This window comes from Sceloporus occidentalis, unplaced genomic scaffold, assembly GCF_023333645.1.
Source record: "Sceloporus occidentalis isolate IW3139 unplaced genomic scaffold, rSceOcc1.0.p SCAF_8, whole genome shotgun sequence".
NCBI classification, from domain to species: domain Eukaryota; kingdom Metazoa; phylum Chordata; class Lepidosauria; order Squamata; family Phrynosomatidae; genus Sceloporus; species Sceloporus occidentalis.
The window spans coordinates 39,336,628-39,360,837 of record NW_028316988.1 but is presented as its reverse complement, the minus strand read 5'-3'; the positions used below and the strand labels follow the sequence as shown (position 1 = coordinate 39,360,837).

General features: G+C 41.7%; 1 protein-coding gene across 4 annotated transcripts in view; it reads left to right on the top strand.

Moving 5' to 3' along the window:
- The window catches only part of LOC149308718 (X-linked interleukin-1 receptor accessory protein-like 2), a 473,813-nt gene extending 456,423 nt beyond the window's left edge, over nt 1–17,390 (top strand). For all 4 annotated transcript variants that reach the window (XM_089537157.1, XM_089537158.1, XM_089537155.1 and 1 more), the window contains 3 exons: nt 3,262–3,405; nt 6,255–6,425; nt 15,761–17,390. In XM_089537157.1, coding sequence (XP_089393283.1) covers nt 3,262–3,405; nt 6,255–6,425; nt 15,761–16,461 — 1,016 coding nt within the window. In that variant the 3' untranslated portion in view covers nt 16,462–17,390. The remainder of the gene's footprint in view (nt 1–3,261; nt 3,406–6,254; nt 6,426–15,760) is intronic.
- Nucleotides 17,391–24,210: the final 6,820 nt, after the last annotated feature.

Here is a 24,210-nt window from a genome sequence, read left to right as displayed (position 1 = left end):
CCAATAAAGGTTATCACTACATCATGTGGCAACATGTTCCACAGATGAATGATGCTTTATCGCCTACAAATAGTGTGACTTCTGATCAGAAAATAATACTGGCATCTGTGGCCATTTCCAGGAAAACACTTTTATCTCCCAGATACAATTAAGATGAAGAAGTCTATATCCATCTGTATTTTTATTCTCTGATGCCATGATATCTTGATAACAAATGATATCCAGTCATAAATTACAGGAGCCAAAGGATTTGCAAGTTGAAAAGTTGGCTCCCAGACTTGAATAGCTGCCTCTCTGTGTGTGTAAACTTCAAAGCTCAGCTGATGATATATAAACTCATCACATCATCTAAGTTTTTGGAAGCTGTATGCTTCCCCTTTTCATTCTTTACATCAGCAGAGTTTTATTCCTCTCCCCATACTTATTTATCATGGCAATAAATTTCAGCAGTGACATCGAGTGTAAATTAATACATCCTCTCTGAAGTATCTCTTCTAGTATTAGATTGGCTCCTTGTTGATTTTTAAATGGGCGGGAGAACTGGCATGCAAGGTTAAGAGCTTCGGGTTCTTTACACTTTATTTGAAATGACATTTCAGGCTGTTAACAAGTGCCTCCCAGTGGCATGGAATTATGGGTATAATGAATCATGTCGACTGTCGGCAGTTGTTTGCAACTGGAGCAGAGATGAATTGGAGGACGGTTTCGTGAACATTTTCATGACTCTCCAGAAAAAAAACACCCACCCTTGTAAAAACCATTCTGCCATTTGTGATTTTCCAAGGGCACTCAGAAAGGTGCAACAATATGAATGAAAGAGAATGGCAGGGAAGAAGGAACGGGCCCTTTTGCCATGGCAGCAGGGAAGATATTTTCATGTTTTCCCATGCTGTAGTGACAATGAATCCTCTTCAATGCAAGATAGTGAAACAGAGAGCATAGGCCAGATGTGTATTCAAAAATGGGAGCTTGTCTTTCATTATGGCTGTCTCATTGTGCTTCTTGGAAGACCTGTTCACAAATCCTTCCCATTGCACTGACTGAGAATTTTGCTTTATTGATTGACTAACTGGTTAGTTGAACAATAATCTTTACATATTATAGTAGAGTTAGCATGATGTAGTGGTTTGAGCATTGGACTCTGACTCTGGAGACCAGGGTTCAAGTCCCCACTTAGCCATGGTAACCCATTGGATGTCTTGGGCAATCCACATTCTCTCAGCCTCAGAGCTTCTTCTGAGCAAGGGCAAACCCACCTGAAAAAATCTTGCTAAGAACGCCCCAGGATGCATTCACCTCAGGGCCATCATAAACAACTTGGAAACAATGTGAATGTACACTGGCACCACAACAACATCATACTGGATCAACCACTAAAAAGTCCTTGAAGACAATCTGGTGCTTGGAGAGGGGTTTTAGAGTAGGGACAATTCAGTTTTATTTGCCTCCACTAGTGCCACTACATGGCCAAGGCTGATTTATCTCTGTGGAATCATCATATTTGGACTAGGACTCTGGGAGACCAGAGTTTGAATCCCTGGTCAGCCATTGAAACCCAATGGATGACCTTGGGTAAGTCACACTCTCTCAGCTCAAGAGGAAGGCAGTGACAAACCTCCTCTGACCAAATCTTGTTGAGAAAATCCTACTTTAGTGATTAAGCAGAATAAACATGAAGCCCAGAATCTGGTGTAGGCAGTGGAAACAGGAGGAAAAAGAGTGTGGACAGTGTGCCCATGTAGGAAGTCAGACATTTCAAGGGGGGAAAAAGTCTGATAAGAACACGTTGAAGGTAACCAAGATTCTAGATGGTGTTGGCAGAACTTAAAGCTCCACCAGCTGTAACTACACTTTCTTCCCTGTTCTTGCACAATGCTTACTGATCTGGTGCCAGAGCGACTCCCCATTGACTGTTTAGTGCCAGGAGAAGATGGAAGGCAGACAGGAGGCAGTTGGCTGTGTTTCAGCAGCCAGCTACAGGAAGCTGAAGTCATTCACCAGGAACTTGGAGGATCCCGGAGATCCAAGAGGATGCCTTTTTCTACCTGCCACCAGCTGCTGAAACACATCTTCTAAATCATCATGGAACAGCCACGGATCACTATGTCAGGAGCATGGAGGTTGTTGCAGACAATAGTACTGAATGCCTCCACTTATAATGACCATAAAGCAACAACAGAAGGTATAATTTATATAATATATGCATGTAATAGGGTTGCCAGGTCAGGACTATCTCAGGCCCTGGGAGGCCTTGAGAATGAGGGGGTGACTCCTTGTGATGTCACAGGGGGAAGCCCCTGTGGATTCATTAAGCATGACACATTAAGCATCAACCATAGTTGCACAGAGTACCCTAGTCAATTAAAAAGAACACCAAGGCTAATAAATAAAGGCAAAAGTGTATGTGTATGTTTCATGCATCCACTGGGTGACCTTGGGCAAGGCACATGCTCAGACGGCAATGACAAACCTCCTCTGAACAAATCTTGACAAGAACATCCCATGATAGGTTTGCCTTAGGGTTGTCATAAGTCAGACATGACTTAAAGGCAAACAACAACATTTGAGAGTTAGTGTGGCACGATGGTTTGAGTATTGGACTACAACTCTGGAGATGAGGGTTCAAATCCCTGCTCATTCATGAAACCCATTGGGTGACCTTGGGCGACTCACACTCTTTCAGCCTCAGCAGATGGCCTCGCCGTAAGTTGGAAAGGACTTGAAGGCACACAACGACAACGACAAGAAAAACAACCTGTCCATGCATGCAAACACAGTTTTCAAGGTAGTGCTCTCACCCTGAAATTCCTTCTCCTCCAGCTGAGGACCCTGAAAACTGGCATTTTTATTCTGTAGTAACTGCCTGAAAGCAGCTTTCAGCCATAGTTAGGACACACAGCAGGCCCATAATACAAAGAGATGGATGGATGGATGGATGATTTTCAAAGTGTTGCTCTCACTCTGACTATTCTCCCTTTCACCCTGAAGATCCAAGGTGGCAACCCTACCTGCGTATGTCAGAATTCTGATATTCCTTTCCATTCCTGGCCACCTCTGGACACTCCTGGAAAAAGTGCACCAACAGGATTCTGGCCAGACCTTTATGGTCTTTGGAAGGGGTGGGTAGGATAGATGCTTTATTTATTGTTTGTTTGTTTGTTTGTTTGTTCAAAATTTTACCTGGGATGGGATCCAAGGCAGCTTTAACAATGGTCATCTTGCATTTTTCTAGCTCAGGCATCTTTTCATGTTTTCTCCTAGACCTGATCTCCAAAATTGAGCTTGCTGGAGGTTTGGGAGCAATCCTTCTGTTGCTGGCTTTACTTATAACAATCTACAAATGCTACAACATAGAACTGATGCTGTGTTACAGACAGACCTTTGGAGGCGATGAAACAATGGACGGTAAGTGGATTTCTCTGAACAGTTTTGACAAATGGCTGTCTCTTAATCCATGGTCCAAAATACTGAGCACTCATTTCACTCTACTAAAATTCACTAAGAACTTTGTAGACCCCAGAGAGAGAGAGAGAGAGAGAGAGAGAGAGAGAGAGAGAGAGAGTCCATGGGGAAAGTCTACTGCAAAAGCACTGTTGAAATTAAGAGAAATTGTGCAAAACAAACAAACATAGCAGTCAGTAGTCATCCAGAAAAACTACATTTCCCACATTGACTTGCTCCTTGCAATTCATGTTCTGGAGTCCACATGTTGCTGGACAAGTGCAGAGGTATCTAGAAATATACAAAAACATTGTATTTAGCACACACACACAAATCCCTTTTTGTGCAATATACAGTAGCCGGAATCTTGATCATGTCTTACATATGGATCAGTTACTCTGACTGGAATTTCTTCAATGTGCAACAGCCAGGTTCATTTCAGGTCTCCAGGAAGGGAATTGCACGTGTGATGCCCTTGTACATGCAGGCACAGTGTACACATATGCACATTGTCCATGGAGGCACATTGCAAAGTTTACATGCACATTTGGTTGTGCATCCATTTCTATATTAGCTGTTTTGGCACAACTGCACAGCAATGGCACTCAGCACATGGGTTCTGGAGCATATTTAACTCCACATGCACAGATTTACACTGTCCAATCCCATCATACAATCTGGGGCAATGTTTTGCACAAAAAGCATGGGGGCTTGTGCAAAATATAATGCTTCTGCTTAAAAATTCCAAAATTTCTTGCTATTGCTACTGCTGGTCTTTTTATTGTTGAAGGAGCGGCATTAAATCTCATGGTCATTGAGTCTTACAGTACATCGAGACACTCTTTTCAAGGATGGGCTAAAGACTTACATGCTCCTTGAGGGTTAAAAACTTGGTTTCCTTCTGCTAACCGAACCGTGCCAGAGTCCAGCTCAGCCCCATCCATCATATATCCTTCCTCTCATACAAAAATGTGCCATCCTGTGTGAGTTCCAAGAGCGCACTGGAACACCTTGTTTTCTTCAGTAAGAAGTGGAGAAAAATCAATTCTCCAAATGAGAAAATAAATCCCCGTGTCTTCCCAGAGTCTTCCCATAAGTCATAGCCAGGTGTATTCAATGAAAATTAGGGGAATTATATGATTAGAAGAACATAAATGAAAGAATCAGTTTCCAAGTGGCTATTTAGCTTTCCTTTAATGCAAAGAATTATTTCATTCATGCTTTCTCTGATCGCTGCCATACACACATAAACCTACACCCACACACAATTATTGTTGCTGATAGAAAATTAGTGTTTTAGAACCATTCCCTACTTTTGTCTGGAGTATATTAACTGTTTTGATTTTTCATTTTCAGTAAATAATGGTAGATCACAAATATCAGGAGGGCTACGAGCCACAACCGTATCTTTTTCCCAATAGGCCCAACAATACTAGGAAGTGATGTAAAAAAGGGGGGTGCCTATTTCTTAAAACAGGCTGTGATAAACGAGTGCATTAAAGTATATCTTAAACATTCAGCCTGAATATACTATGTAATCATGCATTAATATGGATGATAAAATTGCCTAATGCTTGCAGTTTAATACATTTTATTTCCTGTGTGCTTTATTTCTAAAGGCAGCAATCCTCCATGCAGTTGAAAGTGTTTCAGCCCTCAGATGACTTTAGTCTCACCACCAGCCCAGGTGCTATTAATTGTGAGAGGGCCACCATTGCAATCATGTGAGGACCCTTGTGTCCCCTTCATGCTTCTTTCTAAGCTGAATGGGACCCCTTCAGACCACCTAAACCAACTGAGCTGCCACCCCATATTGATTTCGCACCCCCTTTCCCTATTAACTCAGTAGGAATTTACTTTAGGCTTAGCTTCTATCTTCAATAGTAGCATCACTAGGGTTGGTATCACCTGTTGCAATAACTCATGGTAGAAGAGAAGGCTCTGAAGAAGGCCAATTGGTGACAAGGCTGAAATGCACTGGGCTTTTTAAGAACGAAAGGTTTTTGGACCATCACACAGTACATGGAACTTTGTCCCCTTTTTCTCTTCTGCAGTAACTCATGGTGTCACCCACTCCATTGACCCATGTTTTTGTACTAATTCAAAGATATAGCCATTTTAATCTGTAGAATCAGTATGCAGAGAGATCTTGTAGCACCTTTGAGACTCATTGAAGGAAAGACGTTGGCAGCATAAACTTTCATAGACTTAAGTCTACTTCCTCACATGCATCAAATATAAGATATCGAGAGTAAAATTCATATGTAGTCAAAACCACCAGTTATGCCTAGGTTTGTCACCAACAGGTTGCCAATCATGATCTTTTCATGTAATAGCTATTTAAGATGGCTCTTTCAAGCCTTCTGGCAAACAAACTGCAAGTCAGTGACATATGAGAGGTAGGTCTATATCTGGTGGCTATTTATTTATTTATTTATTTATTTATTTATTTAATCATTTAATTTCTATCCTGTGTTTCTCACAGCAGAGGAAGTGTGCTTCCTTGTTGGCAGGCAGTCTTCAGTTTACAAGCTGAACGTTAAATGAGTCCTCCGAAATGCTGAACCCAAAATAGATTTAACACCAAAAGGTGACTCCTTTAAAGTCTGGGCTAAAATCAGAAGTGGATTCACTGCCCCCCTGATAGAGGACCCACCAGCTGCCATGGTCCTCTTGCTATCTTCTAGGTGGCCACCCAGCACAATTCTTCATTGCTTTGGTGCTACAAATGGACACAATCCTTTTTTAAAAAATGTCAAAATTAGGCCTTCTTTTTCTTCACTTTGAAATGTGATTTGTGACTTTATTTACAGACAATAAGGAATACGATGCCTATCTCTCTTACACGAAAGTGGATCTGGACACATTAGATTGTGATAACAGTGAAGAGGAACAATTTGCCCTTGAAATCTTGCCAGATGTTCTGGAGAAACATTATGGATACAAGCTTTTCATTCCAGACAGGGACCTGATCCCTACTGGGAGTAAGTACCAATAAACTTGGGGTTTGAGACTACTGATCTGATACTGCTAAGAAGGTGCCTGGGCAATTTAGGAAGGTGTAGTCCCCCCAAAGTGACATCTCCAAAAAATGTTTTTACTAGACATAGACCTTGCCATTCACATTATAATTCCTATGAAAATGCCTTTTCCGCAATTTCTGGCCTCACTTTTTGATTATAGTTGTGTGCGTATTCCCTTCTGTGAAGCCTGACAATGGTCATGCTGCCTGAAAGATTCAGGAATAGTAGTCCAAAAATGTTACTTATCTAAACTACAAAAGAGCACCTCTGCCATTAGACTCCCATTTGTTTGGTGGTGGCTGCTGCTGCTGCTCGCATGTTATATGTTTCAGTCTTTCTGTATCATACTTTCCATAAAACTGTGTTTATGGAGTGGCAGACCCAAAGCACCAGTTAGGCCACTGCATGGAGGTGACACCAGAAATATTACCACTGCTTTCCATCCCTTGTCCCTTTCTCACATACCAACAATGTCTTACTTCTTGCTATGATTTGTATAAACACTTGGGGTACCATTCTCTTTCTGTTGGTGATAAACACAGTTGCCAGGGCTTCTCCTCTACAGCAGAATTTTATGCCAGGATTGTTGGTGGTTTTGCCAAACTGCATGACTCTGTTTAAAAGTGATACCTAGTCAGTGCCAATGTAAACATGGGCCAAAATCCTAGACATTTCTAGAGTAATATAAATGTACACAAAGATAGTACACCACAATGGACACCAAGGCCTTCAGATCACTCATTGCATGATGGTCAAGTAACTCCCCACCCGCCAAGTCAAAAGTAAAAGCAAGTGGTGACCTGTGTACTTGCAGCTGAACTTAGACACCTGCTGAGAAAGCACAAACAAATTGCTTGTGCAAACATTTTTACACCAGCATAGAGTCACAGGCTTCTGGCTCTAATACTGCACTTTAGCTGTAGATATCATGGAAGATGCAGAGGATTTGTGCACAAGAAGGGAACGAGGAGGAAAAAAAGACCATGGAAAAACCATGGATACATCTGATCAGGTAACTATGGTTAAGGAACTGAAAACATTATATGTAGACTAAGCCTATGGCAGAAAGTTAAAAATGCATGTAAACATTACAAAGATTGAACATCACTCAGACATTTGTCAGCACTGCAGAGCAGGTTTGTGTACTTCATGATTTGCAATTAAATCTTCTCTAAATTATGTTGAGTAAGATAGCTTCATGATGTTGGCAATATCCTTGGCCTTAATTAACCCTGGATTAATGAGAAGTGTACTCTTTTATCCCCTGAACATTGCAATTAGTAGTTTTGCCATTGAAAGCATACAGAGTACAAATTGCCTTTCTTCCTTTTCTACAGGATTCAGATAAACCAATAACTTAATTTCAAGAACCGAGGGAAGAGAACTTGTTAAAACATATTATTGCTAGGGCTAGAACAATAGTCTTCACATCCATTCAGTGCCAGTTTTCTGTGTCCATCCCATGTCTGTAAGTGCATTCTCTTTTATTCTGATGCACAATATCAATGTAATCCTCTGTGATTTCCAAGGGATCCCCATGAGATCCTGGAAGATGCATTTCTGTTGTGCATTTCACTACGGGAACATAGCCAGGCACTTCTTGTCCACTCCTGACCATGGCGGAGGAATCCCATAGGAGGATGGGGAATCCAGTGGGAGAGGAGACAAGGCAGTTTCTTACTTAGGCAGAACTCTGTGTTCCATCTCCCCATGCTGGATCTTGACCAGTTTTACAGCACTTTCATAATGGCATTTCCTTACAAGTAAATCCTCTTGAACTCAGTGATGCTTCCTCCCTGCTAAGTGTGCTTAAGATTGCAGCCATAAGCCTTTAACAAGAACAGGAATCCAGGAGTTTGATCTTAATCTTGGGGGGCAAGCTTTGTCTTTTAACCTTCTTATGTTGTGTCACGCCTAGCTCTGTGCAGGGAGCTTTACAAATCAAAGATAAAACAAATGGAAGGTATTGCTGTGCAGCACATGAAGCTATTAGGGGAACAAATTTCATATTCCATGTACAGCTGCTGTTTCTTCCAACTGCAGTTTTCAAGTTCTAAAAGGAGACAGCAGGATGAAAGCATTTGAAGTCACAAAAAATATTGACAAAGAGAACAAATGCTTTAAATGAATCAGCTTGCTCACAGGTGCCTCGGTAAATGGGATGGCGTTTTCTTTTCTGTCCACCTGTCATTCAGATGCTCCAGCAACAACTCATAATTTCAGAGAGTCATTAACCATCATCAGATATGCATGCTACCTGAGGATGTCAGCTCTCTCCCTGCAAGCATTGAGAATTACCCTGTGTCTTTTTCCCCTTGGAACTGAAAGGATTCAGTATTGTTTTTTTTTTTTGTTTGTTTGTTTGTTTAAAAATTTGATTCATTCATGCAAAATGGAAGGAATAATTAGTCACCCCCTAATAATGACAATACAGACTGTAAATTAAAAGCAAGATGCAAGCCATTGGATTTACAGTAAACAGACACCCCCCCCCCCCCATATTTCCTGGTGGAAATAAAAACACTGAACACATAAGATGCTGACCTGATGATTCATGAGCAATGTGTCTGTGGCTGTCTATGTTTGAAGGCAATGGCAAACATTTTCTGTACAAATCTTGCCAAGAAAACCCCATGATAGGTTTGACTCAGAGGCACAGTTGAAGGCACATAATAATGACATGTTCTATGCAGGTATGGCCCTGCCATTAAGCAAGGTGGAGCAACTGCCCCAGATGTTGAATCTCCTGAAAAGGCAGGTTTGTGTGCCAAAATCTTGTGGATGGATTTTGGTACCATGCAATTTTACTCGGTTGTGTACAGGACACCATTTGCAGTTCTGAATTATGCATCAACATAGACTGCCCATTGGTAAGATGCACTATTACCAAATACCAAAAGTGAGAGACAAACCATGGTGAGCTGGAGGATTGCCTTCATGCTCTACCTCTGAGCTGCTGAAGGTACACTTTCTCTTTCCCTCCCTGGGAAGCCCATCTCCCTCCTTACGGGGCACCATCGCTAGAGCTGGAGGAGTGCAAGAATGGCAGGCAGAATCCTGCTGTTCCTGCTCCAGACTCCAAAAGACCGCCTTCTCCTCCTAGACATCTAAGGGACCTCTGAAGATCCTAGAAGGTCCAGGAGAATGCCTACTTCTTCATGCGTCTGGCTGGAGGAACAGCAGCCAGCTGCAGTTTTAGTTAGAGAGTTGAAAGAGGTGCTGTTTTCCCTAATCTCCACAGATCGATGAAAGCAACATCCCCTTTCATCACCCAGCTGCAAAACTGGACACAACCACTGCTCAGAATCCCCAGTTCTGTGACCACTAGTTATTGAAACTGGCTGCATTTTTCATGATTGGATTTCTGAGACCTTGACTGCAAGGGCCAGTATAATCTGGGGACAGCCCAAAATATCCTGGCCAGACCTGTTCCCCTTACTTTGTACTCCATTCCCATGCTGCAGTGGCTGTCTGCATGGATGTCCTGCTGAGCCATGTCAACACCATCACCACCATGGGTCACTCATTTCTGAAGTGAGAACAAAGCCTCTAGCCTTGATCACACAACTGGGCACCTCATTCTGACCTCAAGGCAAGCAATTCATGGTGATGGCAGATGCACTGGGCAGCTCAGCGGGATGCCCATGCAGACAGCCACCACAGCAACAGAACAGATGGCGCCAGAGCTTCCTGAAGTAACAGTTTTGCCTTTTTAAAACATTTTCAAACCTTGATTCTGGTGCAGGCTGTGTTGGACATGATCCAGATTGCTCATACCAGAACTGGGGTTTGGGATGTGGTTTGTCCAAAAAAGGTGATGCCAGAATGGAGGTGGGCGAGCAAAACAGGCCTTGTGGCCCATGCAGACAGGGCCTCCACCTACAGTTGCTTGCTACTGCATTGGATCAGGACCTATATGCCAGTCCTCTGAGAACTTGAAAGTTGTTGAATCACAGTATTTTAAGCACTGATAAACTGTGCTTATTGGTTACACCAAGCTCTTCTGGCTATCTCAAAGAACACTGTGTTCAGAAATGGCACTAACTTCTTCTTCACACCAGTAACTTGATTCTTCCTCAGACAGGAAAGGTTAAAGCTTGTCAAACTGTGGCCTTTGGGCCTGGTCTCACAGGCCAGAAAAACAGTCTCCTGTTGTGTCTTTTTGTTGTTGCTTGTGGGTTTGGTCAGGGTGACAAGAAATGGGGGGTGTCCATTCTCTCTACTACCTTTGGGAAGTCTGGCAAGAAGAGCAGCAGAAGGTAGTAAGCTTTCGGTTCTGACTGTAATGTAAAAGGATTGAACAGCCTTAGGAAAATGCATGCTGGGCACAAGCCTCTAGTACTTACTGTGTCTGGAAATGTATGTCGGCTTGTATAAATTAGTGTGTTGTAAATGCAAGCGTGTCTATGAATTACTCAGCTGCAGTCATGGAATGCTAAATCTTGCCTCGGAACAAGGACGGACGGATGTTCAGGAAAAAATTGCAACATGGAATGTTTGTCTTTGGTCTTCCCACCAACATACTTCATTCCCTTCTTTCTTACATACGAAAGAGTGCTGAAAAGTTCTCAGCCCAACCAACCAAATTAAGGCTGCAATCCTATGTACACTTATCTGGGAGTGTCATGGTTTGAATGTTAGACTAGGAGTTCAAATCCCTGCTCAGCCATGGAAAACTACTGAGTGATGTTAGGCAAGTCACACTCTCTCTGCCTCTGAGGAAGGCAATGACAACCCCCCTCTCCCAAGAAAATCTTACCTAGAAAACTTTGTGATAGGTTCACCTTAGGATCACCATAAGTCAGATACAACTTGAAGACACACAACAAGACGTTCCACTGAACATAGTAGGCTTTTTCTAAATAAACCTTTCTAGGGCTTGAACTGTTAAACTTCACTGGGATTGGGGCAGCAACAGGCACATTAAAGATGAGGCTGTGATTGGACTCTGCTAATAGCTAAGCCACAAGGATGCCATATATGTGACCACCCTATATTTTTCATCCTCATTTCGTACATACCTCCTGCTTCTGCACTATTGTTTTCAGAAAGCATGTGAACCCCTAAAGGCATGTCCGTACCCAAATCTTCCTTTGATTCCTTCTATTATAGGGCATTAAATGAGGGTTGGAAGTTTTCGGTGCCATGTTTCTTCTCTGGGGGAGGAAGTAAATCAACATAGGCAATTTGCTCTGCATTATGCCACATGGTGGTGTCAATGTACATTGTATTCAAAGTAGCTAGAATGCAAAAGAGAAAGAAGGAGAGATCTTTGCACAGAAATTACTAATTAGAAAGACAGTCCAAAGAGTGAAAACTTATATCTGCTCCAGAACTGATCTTCAAACTGAGTGGAATGACTCTGAAATTCATCAAATCACTGTCAGACGTATTGATTTCCTTCTAGACTCTTTGCAATTGCTTACATTTATACAGAGTTGACTATGAATTGACATGATATTGCATACTTAGAAGCAGAGCTTGGAAGTAACACCTCACCAGTAATGACATTATCTGTAATGTGCTATTTTTGGAGAATAACAGGAAGTACTTTACTTTTTTAAAAAAGGAACAAAATGACTGATCATCATTTTTAGTACAGATTGAGTCTCACTTATGCAAAATGCCTGGGACCAGAAATGTTTTGGGTTTTGGATTTTGGATTTGTGTGTGTGTGTGTGTATTTGCATATACGTACATCATGAGGTATTTTTAATGAGATATCTTTTGACCAAAGTCAAAACAAAAAACTCATTTATGTTTCATATGCACCTTATGCGCATAGCCTGAAGGTAATTTAAAACAATATTTTAAAGAAGTTTTGTGCATGAAACAAAGTGTGCATACACTGAATCCTCAGAAAGCCAAAGCATCACTGTTGCAGCTGCCCATGAAAAAAAGTTTTGGTTTGTGGAATGTTTCAAATTTTGGAATTCTGGATAAGGAAGACTCATCCCTGTATAATGATCAGTGTATCATTGATACTACTAACACATTGCTGTTGTGAAGGATGTATTTTTATAAAAGTAATATTTTAAATAATTTAAAAGTAACTAAAATGGAGCATGTTAATAACATGCCACTAACAGCGTCATTTTAATAATGCATAAAGTTAATGAGTTATGTTTGCAGAAGCAGCGAAAATCAAATTACTTTTTGGAAAGATAAGATTCCAAGCTCTGCTTACAAGTCTCCTATGCCAGTCATTTCCAAAACAATGCTATAGATATATTCAGGTTTGCTACGGCTGGCCAATGACCTGCTTCTTCAGTAACCAACACAACCAAACTGCATGTGGGATGAGTTCCAGCTGGAACAGCCCCTACAATGTGCCCTTTTTCTTCTGCAGGCTCTTCTTCCAACTGGTGCCCCTATCTTCCAATGGAAGGAGAGTTGAAGGAAGTAAGTAGAGTAGGACTTCTGCTAGTCCTCCTCTCTGCCAGGAGGCATGGGTGAAGTGGGAGGGAGGCCTCTCTATCTGGCTCTATTTATCTGCCGATCCCACCCAACCTAGGGGGTAATTCAGCTGTCTGGGTGAAGATTTAGTTTTAAATTTTTCTTTTCCAAATGTTTTTTCAAAAGATATCACAAACAAAGCTGTTCCAGTATGTTGAATCTTAGATGACACTTGTAATTGCCTTTGCAATTGCAGAAAGAACCAAGTATGGTTGGCTGAGCTGCTCCTACTAGATTCTAGTTCATATTTGATACTTTCCCCAGTTCTGTAGGAATTTCATACACATCTGTGTAAGATTTAAGTTGGCTCATCTTCACTGGCAACTATGGACAATTTTATTCCCAACTAGAATAGTCTCAGTGAAATCAGTGGGAATTACATAAGTGGTGACTGACCAGTCCCATTCATTTCAATGGGTCTACTCTACTTGGATCCAAAGTTAGATTAAGTGCTATAGTGCAGCTAGGAACCTTTAATAAATTTTTCAGTATCCTTACCTCACTATAATATCTACCATTTAAAACAACTATCAAACTATATAAAACATATGTTGCAGTGTAGATGTGAACTAATGTTTCTTTCACACTGCACAACTACAGAACTTTGATATTACTTTAACTGTCAGGGCTGCGTCCTACAGGATACAGGGATTTGTAGTTTGGAAAGATACTAGGGATCACTGGGAGAGAAATCTCAATACCTCATGCAACTACAAATCTCATTGCAGTTAAGGTGGAAAGAGACCTAAATCAATAATGTTTGAGTTCTAAAATGCTGGAATGGCGAGAAGGGATAGTATCTGTCACTAGTAGTTGGGTATCTGGGGTTTTGTATATATTGTAAATGGGAAGAATTCAAGTCTCTTTTCTTTGCCCTTCAATCTATTTCATATTAAAAATAGATTGGAAATATGTCACCAGATCACCTGTGAACAGCACCTTCCTCTTTCTGTGCCCTACCTTGGGCAAAGAGGCAAGAGCAGTTCATAAAGTATCTGTCAAGGATACTGTCTGCATTCAAATTGTCCAATAACCCCACCCTGAGCACATCTCCACTGTAAATATGCACACCTTGAAACATCATCATCTTATGTGTCTGTCATAGAAGTTTAACAAATTGTCTGAGCATTCTAAGGTACTTGACTAATTCACCAACTCTTTGCTTCCATTTTTAATAGTCTGTCTCAGATATATGATCCACAACTAGAGCCATGTGTGCTCCGGGGCTTTAAAAAATAAATCAGCCTTGGAAAGACATTACAGACTTAGTAGATCCTTCAGTTTGAAGCTCTGAGCAAATCGCCTGATCAGTAGTAGATCCAAAAGTGTCCAGTTCGATGTTTGGTGGCTTCCAATGTGTAGGTAGCTGGGAAGCTAAAAGCAGCAAACCTCAAGGGGAAATAAGGGTCCAAAAATCAGAAATAGTGAGAAAAAGACCAAAAATGTTAAATCTTCCTTTTCATAGTTCTGGCCAGCTGGCTTCTTCCAGAATACTCCATTCCATTATTTCCTTTTTCTCCCCTTTTCCTGCCAACAGTTAGTCCACATGCCATGTTTGAGTGTGCTCAGTTGTCACTATTTCATTTAGCACTCTTTGTTTTAAAAAACACATTTTTCAGAGGACATCTTTAAAGTGTATGGCTTGCTGAAGCCTGCTAATTCCTGCTTCTTGTATGTAGATAGAGATATTTGGGCACCATAAGAATCTAGACTTTGAGAATTAGACTCTCCAGATGTTTTGGACTATGGCTTCATGGGCAGAAAGCTCTTTATTATTGACTATGGCTGGGAGGGGTTGATGGGAATTGCAGGCCAAAATATCTATAGGACCAAAAGTCCCCCATACCTGGTATGTAGAATACTGGTATCTCAAGTCTTAGATTGACATGGAATTTGAAGAATGTTTAGCCGGAAGGGGACACATCAAATGTCATCCTATATGAAAATATTAAGACAGACATTTATAGGTTCCTAGACTTAGGATGTGCAGACATTTATGAGTACCTAGACTTAGAATGGGATGAGAAATCCTATCTCGCTGGCCAAATCTTATCTGTCACTGAATCTCAGAGATGTAACTGAAGGTTGCTAACATTCTGTCAGTGGCCTATACAGGCATAGGTCCACTTTACACCTCCCTATGTCTCTTTGTTGTGTTGGTGGTTAGTATTCTCTTCCACACTCTGCCATAACCAAGGCACACATCTCACTAGATTTATAGCCACTGGAATCACCGTTCATTGCTGTTCCATGGCTGGTAGAAAGTGTGCGAGTGAGAATCAGAAGAGTGTCTGTCTATGTCCCCATAACAGTCCATCATCTGTTGAGACTGCCAGCAGACCCCAGCAGATGTTGGTAGATGATACAATCCTTTTGTGCCATTTTGTGCCAGGCTACAGAGACTTAGCCAGGCACTTCTCTGACAGTCCTCCTTCCACTTTCCACCTGCCATGGAATAGTTGTGGGGGCACTGCAGTCGCTCAACAATAAGTCCAGGGAGTGTTGAATGGCCGGTTTTAGAGTATTTCCACATGTACCATAAAGAATTTCAGGCTCAGCCTGTTTCAAGACATGTCTCTGATATTCACACCTTAGATGTTTGTTGCCTCTCAGCTCCTGGGCTACCTCAGGAAAAGCCTCATCCAAAAAACTGGAGATGCTAAAGACTCAACAGATTCAAAATCATTGTTAATAAAGTGCACAGAAGGTCCTTTAAATGCATAAATCTGGAGCTGGTTAAGGAGGAATAGGATTTGTTTCCATTTGAACTGCAGGGTCAACTTTGTATGTGCAGTGCATATATTTCTCTATTTTACTGTCTCTTTTCTTACAATTTGCAGCATACCTTGAAGATCTCACAAGATGCGTAGAACAAAGCCGCAGACTCATTATTGTACTAACTCCAGATTATGTACTCAGGAGAGGGTGGAGCATTTTTGAGATGGAAAACAGACTCCATAACATGCTCGTCAGTGGAGAAATCAAAGTGGTTTTCATTGAGTGCGCTGAATTAAAAGGCAAAGTAAATTACCAAGAAGTAGAATCTTTAAAGCACACCATTAAACTCTTCTCAGTAATCAAATGGAATGGTCCCAAAAGCAACAAACTGAATTCTAAGTTTTGGAAGCGCTTGCTGTATGAAATGCCTGCGAAGAAAAAAGAGGTTTTATCTCGGCGTCAAGTCCTGGATTCTGCCGAACAAGGTCTCTTTGGGGATCTCCAAACAATGCCTTCCATTGCAGTTACAGACACCTCTGCCACTATGGTTGCATCGCAGGCAGACCTGGGCGATTATCAACAACCCGATTCAGTGCAAACAAGACATTATTGCAGAGGATATGAGTACAACATGCAGTCTGCAACCTTGCCATTAGCTGCCATAAGCAGTAACCACCACACTTACTGTAACATACCCCTGACACTACTCAATGGACAGCTACCTCTTAATAGCAGCATGAAGGATGCTCAAGAATTTCATAGGAACAACCCCTTGCTACCATTGTCAACAAGGGAGCTCAGTTTCACCAGCGACATATGGTAGCAAAGTCCTAAGCAGTATGACACTCATTGGACGTCAATGAGACCAATCCTTAAAAGACCTTGAACCCATAACATCAGGTGCCAAAATATTTTGCCAAGTCACTGACAACTCACTTTTATACTTGAACCTCTTTGTTTACACTTCAAAAATTATTAACAAGGGGGGGAACCTACTTTTGTAGCTCACAGATAAGTTCATATCTTTTAATGTACAGTTTTATTGCTTCTTTACATTTAAAAAAAGAGGGGGGCACTGGAGAGTATTTTGAAGTAGAGCTTACAGTCCGGTCATGGATTGGCATTCAGTGTTATATATGATAGAGTAAGACTTCATATTTATATATTAGTACTTCCGAAAGTGGAACGGATTTCTGTCGCTCTTCCCAAGGAACGTTAGATAGAAAAATACAAGTCACAGGGTTTGAAACCCGACAAGCTACAAAAGGAAGCACTGTTGTTTCAGATCATGCCTGGAGGACCCATTCCCCCTGAAGGATATAATGTAGGAAATCTTTCCTGTAAGATTGTCACTAATACAAAAGATGATCTAGGCGAACCTCTGTGGTGGTAGCCTCCTGTGTTCACTCAACAATTTCTGTCATTGGAAAATACATCACCCACTTAACATCATCCATCATTTTGTGCTCAAGATATTCCTTAATTCTACCTGACAGTTGCCATTGTGTTTTTCTCAAACAAATATGACAGCAATTTAGTTTCTGTAGATTTTTTTTAAAAGCTTGTTTAAACTGGCTTTGCAGGTTTCTATGAACTTTCTTCCTTTTACATTTTATGTACCGGTGGGATCGTCATGTTGTTTAACTGACCGGTGATTTGAACATTTCTTAAGCTTCTTGACCTTGTAAGATTTGTATTAATGCTAATGTAAAATTTGCACAGGGTTATTATTATTATTATTTTGGTTTTTCGTGTTACAACTGACTGATTGACATTTGACAGAAACTGTCAGCAATAGAAAAAGAGAAATACAGCAATACTCACAAACAGAAATGCTGAATTGATCAGATTACCAATGGTATGATTTCAGTTGTTTTGATGATTACCTAAAATAGCAGAGGCTTTAAACCCTGTTGATATACATCAGTGAAAGGTCCTGATGAAAATCCTATTGTATGGTTTTCAGTGGGACAACTAAGATCATTATTCTATTATTCTATTCTGTGATTAGTTACATAACAAGAATATGGTCACTAGTGAATTCTAGCTCCATCATTTGAACTTCCATATGTTAAGAGCAGGTTGATTAATTGGATGAGTCCAACAGTGAGGCTGCATCCTACACCCTCACTGCCTCTTTTCTAAAGGCAGGCCATGTGGTCCTGGAAATAAGATGTGGATGGTCCATCAGGCCACAGTGGTGCTAGAAACCAGATGTGGATGGTACATCAGGCCACCATGATGCTGGAAATAACATGTGGATGGTCCTTCCATGTTACTACTTTACAGCTGAAAGGAAATTTTTCAGAAGATATGCTTTTCTGAGAAAATTTCTGAGATGTTCTCTCTCACCTAAAAAAGGGGGGGGTCACTTTTCAGAATTTCCTCTGGATATTTTCCACCATTTATGTCTGTGACAGCAACCATTTCCCTCCCACAATGTCTTGGGACACTACACCTGGAGCATCATGAAGGATGCAGAAGGCTAACCAGGCTGAGTGTCCACACTGTTTTCTGAGCCTTCTTTTGGTAGCAGCAGCAAGACGAAACCTTAGAGAGGAGAATGAAGTTATGCCAACTACCCTACAAGAAATAAGCCTCTTCTCTGAGAAACTACTAGAGAATTTCTCTGCTCTCCCCAGCAAGAAGTCCCTCCCACACACATATATTCTCTGGCCACAAATACGGTCCAAATCAGGTCTAAATTTTTCCACTCTTCCAAGGTTGGTCCTAGACAATGAAATCAAGCATTCATTGAGATTCCAAGACTGAATAACTCTCCCTATCTCTACTAATCTCACTAGGGACTACTCACTTGTGGAGTAGTTGAGAAGGGCAGTAGCAGCATGACAAATTTTTCCATTTTCACATCTCAGTTTGTCCAGGTTGACTATTGTTCAACCAAAGATATTTGGCATGCTTTCTTGTCTGCTTTAGTTTTGTCATAGGGTTGCAATTCTTTACAAATTTCATTTTTGAATGAAGCAATGAGGAATTTTAGCATATATCTTCCCACTGCGAGCAGATCATCAGAAACTGAGGTGTTCAAAGGCTATTTGCGATTCATGAGTTATTCTACGCAAAACTCACACATGGTTCTTTTGTCCCAAAAACGGTTATTTTTTCTGCATGAAATAGGATGTTTGGGGGGGAGCCGTTTTCTGGAAATGACTTGAAGGCACACAATTTAAAGGAGCTACTCAGGGTGCTGGACCACTTTAGCCCCAGTGCTTGGAGAGAAGGAAGGAAAATGCCCACTAAACAGGTTCAGCACGTTGAATAGATCCTTTATAGTCTGGAAAGAAATCCCTGGAATGACATGGAAACCAGCAGCTGCCACTGAATCCTGGTTTGCCTTGGTTGCCAGCCAAAATATTCTCTCACCTTTGGGTAAGCAAGACCTTCAAACTGAAGAAATAGAGGCCAGAATCCCATTAGCAACTTATCAGTGATAGTTATACCTGCTGAGTGTTTTTTTTTTCATTGATTTATTAGATACCACACAAGGAGATATCCAATATCTTCTTGCTTATCAGTTTTGCACTCTTCCCTCTCTGTTGCCTGTTGCCTCTGCTGTAGCCTCTTTTGTGCTGGTGCATTAGACAGGGATCTACCTGTCTGAAAGGAAAGTCAGAAGGAAATGGAACAAGTGGCATACTGCTATCTTGCACCGATTTACATGTGTAGAGATGATATGATAGCCCTGTTAAAGTACTTGAAGGGGGATCACATTGAGGATGGAGCAAGCTTGTTTTCTACTGCTCCAGAGAATAGGACCCGGAACAATGGATGCAAGCTACAGGAAAAGAGATTCCACCTCAACATTAGGAGAAACCTTCTAACAGTAAGAGCTAGTAGCAAGCCACTTGTGCAGTCCCTGTAGCCATTCTCTGCACCAGTGGCATCTCTTTGTATTAACCACACCTCATCCATGAGAATATGCAATTCTTAAGATGCCCGAATGTGTGAGAGCACTTCAAGAAAACAAAATGGAATCCATAGAATCATACGAATCATAGAGTTGGAAGGAGTCACAAGGGCTAACTTGTCCAACTTGCTGTCATACAAGTATACACAACTATAGCACTCCTGGCCATCCAACCTCTATTTACGGACCTCCATGGAAGGAGAGTCCACCACTGTCCAAGGCAATCTATTCCCCTGTCTAACGGTTGCTAAGAGTAAATATGTTCTTCTTAATGCTTAGGTGGAATCTTCTTTCTTGTCATTTGACTCCATTAATTCGTGTTCGAGCCTCTGGAACAGGAGGAAACGAGTTTACTTCATCTTCTACATGACATCCCTTCAGATATTTGAAGAGGGCTATCATATCCCCTCTTATTTTTCTCTGATCCAAGCTAAACATACTGAGCTTCCCAAATCATTGTTCATAAGGCTTAGTTTCCAGACCTTTGATCATCATGATTGCCCTTCTCTGGCCACATTCCAGCTTGCTAATATCCTTCTTGAATTGTGGTGCCCAGAACTGGAGACAAATGACAATTCTCCATGAAATTGCCAGCAATTGTTATTCTCCAGCTGTCTGCAGGATGATATTTGGGGCTCACCAATTTACTGAGGAGCTTCCCAGTTAAGCTGCTTCTATACCATTAAAAACCTTTATGATCTATCTATCTATCTATCTATCTATCTATCTATCTATCTATCATCTATCTATCTATCTATCTATCTATCTATCTATCTATCTATCGTGGTTGAAGACTCAATTCTTTTGACAGATTTTAAAGTTTCAAGACCTATAGGTTATTTTTTTTCAAAAAGAGAGAAATTTCATATATATATATATATATATATATATATATATCTTACACACACACACACACACACACACACACACAGACACACACATTCAACAGTTATGTTTACACTGATTTATATTCTTTAAAGGTGGGAAGTATAACTTGAAAATGGAGATGAGGAGGAATCCGCTTGAGGAGAATTGCATATCATTAAGCAAAAACTGTACTCTCTGTTCATTTTTTATTTTCATACTGTTCTAACATTTGGTTTATTTACATTAGATGTTGGGTGGGATTTTGTACTAAGCATGAAAATAGATGCAGACAATTCTGCTGGTGCCGCTCTCTGCTGCAACTGTCTCCCCCCCCCCCCCCCTCAAGCTATTGAAACATGACAGGTCAAGCATAATCCACAATATAGATTTTTAATGGCCAAGTTCTTAATTTTTCTTTTCATGTTTGTCATGGCATTGGACTCTCCTGAAAACAATTTTTTCTACCATTTTCACCATGGATTTTAACTAGATAGACAGAATCTCCATGCCCTTCAACTGCCCAGATTTGGCAGGGAGATTCCCAATTAATCTTCCGTCATCCCAGATTTCCACCTGCCTTTAAAATGTTTCTCTCTCCTTCTCCCACTTGCCCCCTTCATCTTCAGCTTACTTCAGTTGATGGAAACTATGGCGGGTTACAGACGGGCAAAAAGGGGTGTGCTCATGACGTCATGAAGGTATAGCCTTTAGACGGCCCTTACCTGAATGCCGCCATGAACACGCCGCCTGCACGCCCCAAGCGGGAAGAAGCGGCATTAAAAAGGTGCCGCTTTTTTCCGCTTCTTTTCTATATACTGCGCAGCTGCGCATCTCCGTCTGTAAGCTGCTGCACCGGTACGCCAGAATTGTTACGCTGCTAATTTAAGTTGCCCATTTAAAGGCTCCGAGTCAGCTGCGTCGCATAATGAGTCAGGGTCCTGAAACATGCGCAGTTTGCACCGAGGCTCTAATTAGAGCGTCAGATGCCATGCAGATGTGGAAGCTGCAGCACAGCTGCACTCTATTTTGATGCTCGTAACCCTAACCCTAGAGCAACATGTACGCATGCGCTGCTAGAATTGTTGAAATTTTGGAATTTAAAGTGAACCCCTACACACATTCCTGCACCATTTTCACCTAACAATAAAAAAACGCTAAAACTTTAAATATTTACATATGTACAAGGGAGGTGATGGGGGATGGCAGGGGGACAGCGGTGGCAGCAGCGACAGCTGTGGCTGTGCACTGCAGATTCAGCAAGAGCGCGGGGACCAAAGGAGAGGAGGCATCCATGATGCTGGTGACACTGGCAATGTGCAAGCAGACAAGGATGCCAACACCAGCTGATCACCAGCTGGCAGGAGGCCACCTTTGTTCTTGGGTAGGGCAGGGGAAAAAGTTTAAAGGGGTCTGGGCGCTTTAAATGTGCACATACGCTTTCTGCCGCTGGTGCTGACCGCCGCAGCTGCGCATCCGCCAGCCGGCAAAAGAAAAAAAAAGCTCTTTGCAGCGTCCTGCGAGGCGGCGGTATGGAAGCTGCGGGTAAGAAACGGCCCCAGGTGAGGCGTCTTCACTACCCCCAGTGTGGAAGCCCCATACACCTGAGCCACGCTCCCGGGGCGGGCGGTCTGGAGGCTCCGTATTCAGGGGAAGACACCTTCAAGACGTCTTCCCCTGCCCGTCTGTAACCCGCCTATGTTCAAAAATAGTTTGCATTGAATTAACTGAGCAGAGGTAGAGGAGAGGGAATCTTGCCATTCCCAGTAAGCTCATGCAAGAGCAAACTGCTGTAACCTCTTTAAAGTTGTATTTTCTTCCTCATTAATAACTTTTGCCATGTTGACCATACTCTGATGTTGCTTGGCCACATGTATCCTAGTTATCATCTCTGAAATGCTGGAAGGTATGTATCTCTACAGTTTAGCTCCAGATAGCAACTCACAGTGAGCTTTGAATCCAAGACTTCAAAGTTGTGTGTCATATACATCTACAAAGTAATGTACACATCCCTTGGAATCATGGTGTGACCTCTCTCTCTCTCTCTCTCTCTCTCTCTCGCATCCTCATTATGCCTCTTTGGTCCTCATGAGTACAAAGCCTCAATATCAGAAAGATGGGCTTCCTCATGAGCAAGATGGAATCCTTATGGATGACAGCAGCCCGTTTTCCCCCAGACCCTCAGTCTGGCCTGCTGCTGCATTCTGTACCCAAGTGGACAAAGCTGAGCCAAGTTCACTCTGCCAAACATATCCAGCCAAGTCTCTGTAATGTATAACAGGTCAGTCCCCTCATCCACAAGTAAGTCAAGGAAAGTAGCGATTTGATTTTGGACTGACCCAGAGGTTAGACTTAGGGCCTCTGAGGTGTGCAGTTAAAAGGACCATGTAGCAGAGGATGAAAAATAAGAAAAACAAGCAACTAGACAGCGGCTGCCAATCAGTTCTAAGCTAAATGGACAAACAGTTCGATCCGGTATAAGCCGAGCCAGGGCTCACAAGGTCAGAGTGCTCAGAGTTTTCGATTACCAGGAAAAATTCTATCATCCTCCGCCGCCAGTCTCCCAGCTTCTCCATTTTGCTGCAATCCTAACAGTAGCTGAGGTGGGGGGAAGACTGGTTTATCCCAGCAACAAGACAGTGTTGTAATGACATTATGTCAAGGTGGTTTGGTCTTGGATGGGCAAGTAAACCATAAAGCTTTTGTAACGCTTTACAAAAGACAGGCTTCCAGTGGCACTAGGAACTGCTAGACCTGGTTTGTTGATCTAGATCAACCCAGCTGGCTTCTCCTTTAACTATAGATGAGTACCTACACTTCCAAATGCAGTGCAGCTTCCTATGAACTTGGGAACCAGATTTTTTGGAAAAAAGGCAGGACACCAATACATTTGGCTCACATGAATACAGACTCCGTTTCTTGTCCCTTTTCCATCCCATTTATTCCTGTTAATTATCTGCATAGTATGTTTTAATTTTCAGAGGCCTCTGGGCACTAGATAGATCATTCATTATTCATATAACATGGGTTTTAAAATAAACCATAAACTGATGTGCAGAAAGGGCTTGACAGCCCGTAAGGGAGAATTCACTATGTTTCAACCATGCTGGGAGTAAGCCATCCCATCTCTGTTCCATTTAACCAACAATACTCTTCACTAACTCCTTGGAAATATTGCCACCTACAGACACACTCAGCTAGGATGTTGACAAAGTTGTTCACAATTATTCTCTGACAGTCACTAAAATGAATATTGAAAATAGAGGGCTTCTGAATATTTTAGAAGTGATAGATAAAATTACATAATACGTCACAGGGAAAATAACAGTTGAGATGGGGGACAGTAATGCATTCTGTCTCTTCCAACAAATGAAAAGTGTTGATTTAATTTTCATTGCTGTTGAGAGACACTTAACCTTCCTCCCCTGGGTATAAGGTTGACGTGCCCATTAGGCGAAAGAGAAACACACACACAAACATGGACATTTCAAAAGAAAAAGTGCTTAACGTTCACAATGTTTGCAATATACATTCATCTGACCCTTGTGGAGACAATTAATCCAGCATTTAGTGGGATCGTTTTGAAAATCGGATTCAAAAATACATGCAAGTGAACAAAGGCTTTCCTTTTCTGCTCTGGTTTCTTCTCTCCCTCAACCCACCCTGAGCCCAAACAATTTATAATTTAAATTGTAACATGGGAAGCCTGCCAATAGAAACAGATGACAAGCTGTCACCATTTTTATTGCATCGCAATATAACCGATCTGGAATATAAATA